Source organism: Buceros rhinoceros, unplaced genomic scaffold (genome assembly GCF_000710305.1).
Source record: "Buceros rhinoceros silvestris isolate BGI_N320 unplaced genomic scaffold, ASM71030v1 scaffold15738, whole genome shotgun sequence".
Taxonomy (NCBI): Eukaryota; Metazoa; Chordata; class Aves; order Bucerotiformes; family Bucerotidae; genus Buceros; species Buceros rhinoceros.
The window spans coordinates 1-3,147 of record NW_010426438.1 but is presented as its reverse complement, the minus strand read 5'-3'; the positions used below and the strand labels follow the sequence as shown (position 1 = coordinate 3,147).

Genomic DNA, 3,147 nt, shown 5'->3' with positions numbered 1-3,147 from the left:
TCCTGCTGACTCGAAAATACTCAGTCAATGTTTTCCTCACGTAATCCCAACAGAAGAATGAACCTATTTTTTTCTTCCTAATGCGATGCTGTGTATAATGAGCCTGCGTAGATCAGTAAAATACAGCACCAGGGACTGCAAAAGGTAACCAACGAGTCACAAGATGTTATCACCTAAGGCACAAAGTAAGTATGTTCTTCAGCTTCCTGCCTCCCAAGTTTAAAGACTTCTGACAAGTCCTCAAAGCACATGTAACAAATTATTCCTGGTACGAAGTGTAAAGATGGGATTTTTTTAGACAGTCCCTTGTTCAAAGCGAAGTGTTAGAAAAATGTCAGGCCACAAAGAGGAGACATTGCTAACAAAAAGCAGGAGTTCACCTCTTGGGAGCACGCCAGGAGGAAAAGAGGGAAGGATCCGCTGTTCTCACAGCAGTGGTGGCACAGACTAGGCAAGAAGTCTAAGTATCGAGCAGCAGAAGTTCTGTGCTTCCATGAAGAAGGTGTAAATGTACTAAAGAAACAGAAACAGTGTACAAACTAGCTCTATGGTCACAGAACTGACCTTAAATGTCTTCTTAAAAACATGTCACTGTAAGGAAAAATGACAATAGAAAAAACGTTCAGTGTTTTCTTTATACACACGTTTATGTTAAAACTCGTAACTCTTACTAAGCTTCAACACCTTGATGTAAATGCCAGCAAACTTGATACGAGCTGATCTTCCACTCTGTATAAATAGAAGTTTCTATTTTGAGATCTTAATGGGCCAAAAACTCCAAGTATCATGACAACTCCTTGGTTATCAAACCTACCTGTGAGCACGCCTACCAAGAACACCTGGAGCAGCCCAACATCCTGCCTGTGCCACAGAAACCACCAGTGCCGCTACGGGAACCCAGTTACTGTGCAGTCTTTAATCCACGCAGCAGTTCTGACACATACGGAGCTAAGGGGTGGGGGGTACGTACAGGGAATGGTCATCATACACAATCTTACACTGTATTTACAGAATTTTAAATCCTCGATAATGCACCACCTGATGGTGTGAACAAATGTTGCTCCCAAACACTCGCGGTTCCCCGTCTTCCCTTCAAAAACTGCAAAAATCCAACCATTCTGAAGTTCTCTGATGAAAATGTACATTTAAAGACCGTATTTGACAGGGCTGCTGCATTTCTGACACTTCACACAGTCCTAAAACAGCGCAGGATTTTTTCCCCTGCTTTTGCACATTAGCAGTGGCTGGCGAGAACGTTGAAGAAGTGAAAAACTTCGTCTTTGTCCATCACTGCCACTTCAGTCGAGCATTCCGTGCAGAGCACGGGGTGATACACCTCCTCCTCTGTCTGATTCGATTGTTCCGACGGAGTTTCTTTGCTGTGCTTCATTTTCTTTCTTCTGTTCTTTACCTTCTTTCTGTATTTCAGAACTTCCTCTCTGTTAACAGTGCAGTTCATCACAAACATCGCTCTGTATTGTGTTTTGTAAGATTCATGCCTATGGAGAATGGGAGGAAAAAAATGCAAGTCATAAACTAAAAAAAAAAAAAAAAATTATAATAATGAAAAAAGTTACAAAACTCTGCTTCGAAGAAACTGGCTGTCGTCACTGGAAATGGGATTAAAGATCCACTTCCCACTTCTGTACCATGCCAGAGGGCCAGAAGCCAAATAAATATGGAGTTCTATAAACAGAACAGAAGTCACCACTACAAAAATCATTTCAAAAAGTAGAACTGTAGCCATCTCTCTTGTGTTTAAGGTGTTTCTAAACACATGCTGGTTCTTGCTGAAGGAAACACCCCGGAGTGCAATGGTGTTGGTATTACAGAATTACGCACTGCTATGTCATCGTTGCTGATGACAGACAAAAGATTCTGAAGCTGAGAGCACAAATGACTCGACTACCAGCATTTTTATCCCAAAATGTCTTGCAAGCCCCAAATTCCTTATTGTTATTTATAAATAACAAACACTGACACGTCCCACTTGAAACAGCACGTCTATAATGAAATATAAAATGTATTTTCAGCTGTCATCAGCATCACAACTACAGTTGGAGAGCAGAGCAAAATCCAGGGCTGCAGTTCCGATTCCATTCAACACTGTGTCCCTCAGGCTGCATTTTTACAGCCACCCAAACCTACACAACAGCTGGCTGCAGAATTCCTGTCTCGCCTTCTGCTGGCTTGCGTAATGCTGTGCTGAGCTACTGCGGTTCATTAAACCCACAGCAGACCGGGCTGACAACAAAAAAGGGCGCTTTTCTGTCAGCTGAGCAAACTGAAAACTACAGAACTACCGACCAGGGTCAAGGGGCACCAGAGCCAGCAAAGGGAAGAGAGTGACACCCAGTACTCAGAGGATTGCAGGCTGCTGCGGAATTTCAACCACCAGGAGTACTCAGTAAACAAGAGCTAGTTATTCCTCATTCCACAAGATTTCTTTCTCCTTTGTTCCCGGTTCCAGAGTCCTCTCCTCAGCATGGGTTACCAGTACTAACTAGGCTGGCAGTGCAGTCAGACACTGGAGAGCTGAAAACACACTATGGACTCCCACCTAGATGCTTTCCAGGCACTTTTACATGCAGCCATACTCAAAACCACAACTGCCAAGACTCCACTTGAACACTAAGACTCCACTAAGAACACACTATCTTGATTTTTTTTTTTTAATCTTTCCACTGTGCTACAATTCTACCCTGTTCTCCCTCAGCAACATGTTGCTGGTTAAACTATCATCATTCTTACAAACCAGCACTCACCCCCAAATCTGACTGACACACGTACACCTGCCTTCTCTGTACCGTCACCAGTGCACAAGACAGACTCGATCAAACTGATTCATCAAACAAAACACGCTAAAGATACTACGACCACAAAAAAGATGTTACAGAAGGACCCTTTGTTGTTCCCTAATTACCTCTGGCAGTCCAGGCATAACGTCGTCATGCAAGCGGGGCAATTCAGCACAGCATCGCTGTTTGGAACAGCCGAAGGTTTCGTCTGCTGTGGCGTCACTCTCCTTTGATTACGGTACCTAATGATTCAAGAAAGGAGGAACGAGAGACAAAAAATGACATTAAAGCTCTTGTCGTCAGGCACATCGCAACTGTCAAACCTTTTTTATATTATTTATATATATTT

The 3,147-nt window shown here is 43.0% G+C and overlaps 1 protein-coding gene across 1 annotated transcript; it reads right to left on the bottom strand.

Moving 5' to 3' along the window:
• Window positions 1–1,234: 1,234 nt before the first annotated feature.
• Window positions 1,235–3,040, bottom strand: LOC104498159 (E2F-associated phosphoprotein-like; the record flags this gene model as incomplete). Its single annotated transcript, XM_010141508.1, has 2 exons — window positions 1,235–1,499; window positions 2,924–3,040. Coding segments are annotated over 2 exons (382 nt in total), but the record flags the coding sequence as incomplete, so codon positions are not given.
• Window positions 3,041–3,147: the final 107 nt, after the last annotated feature.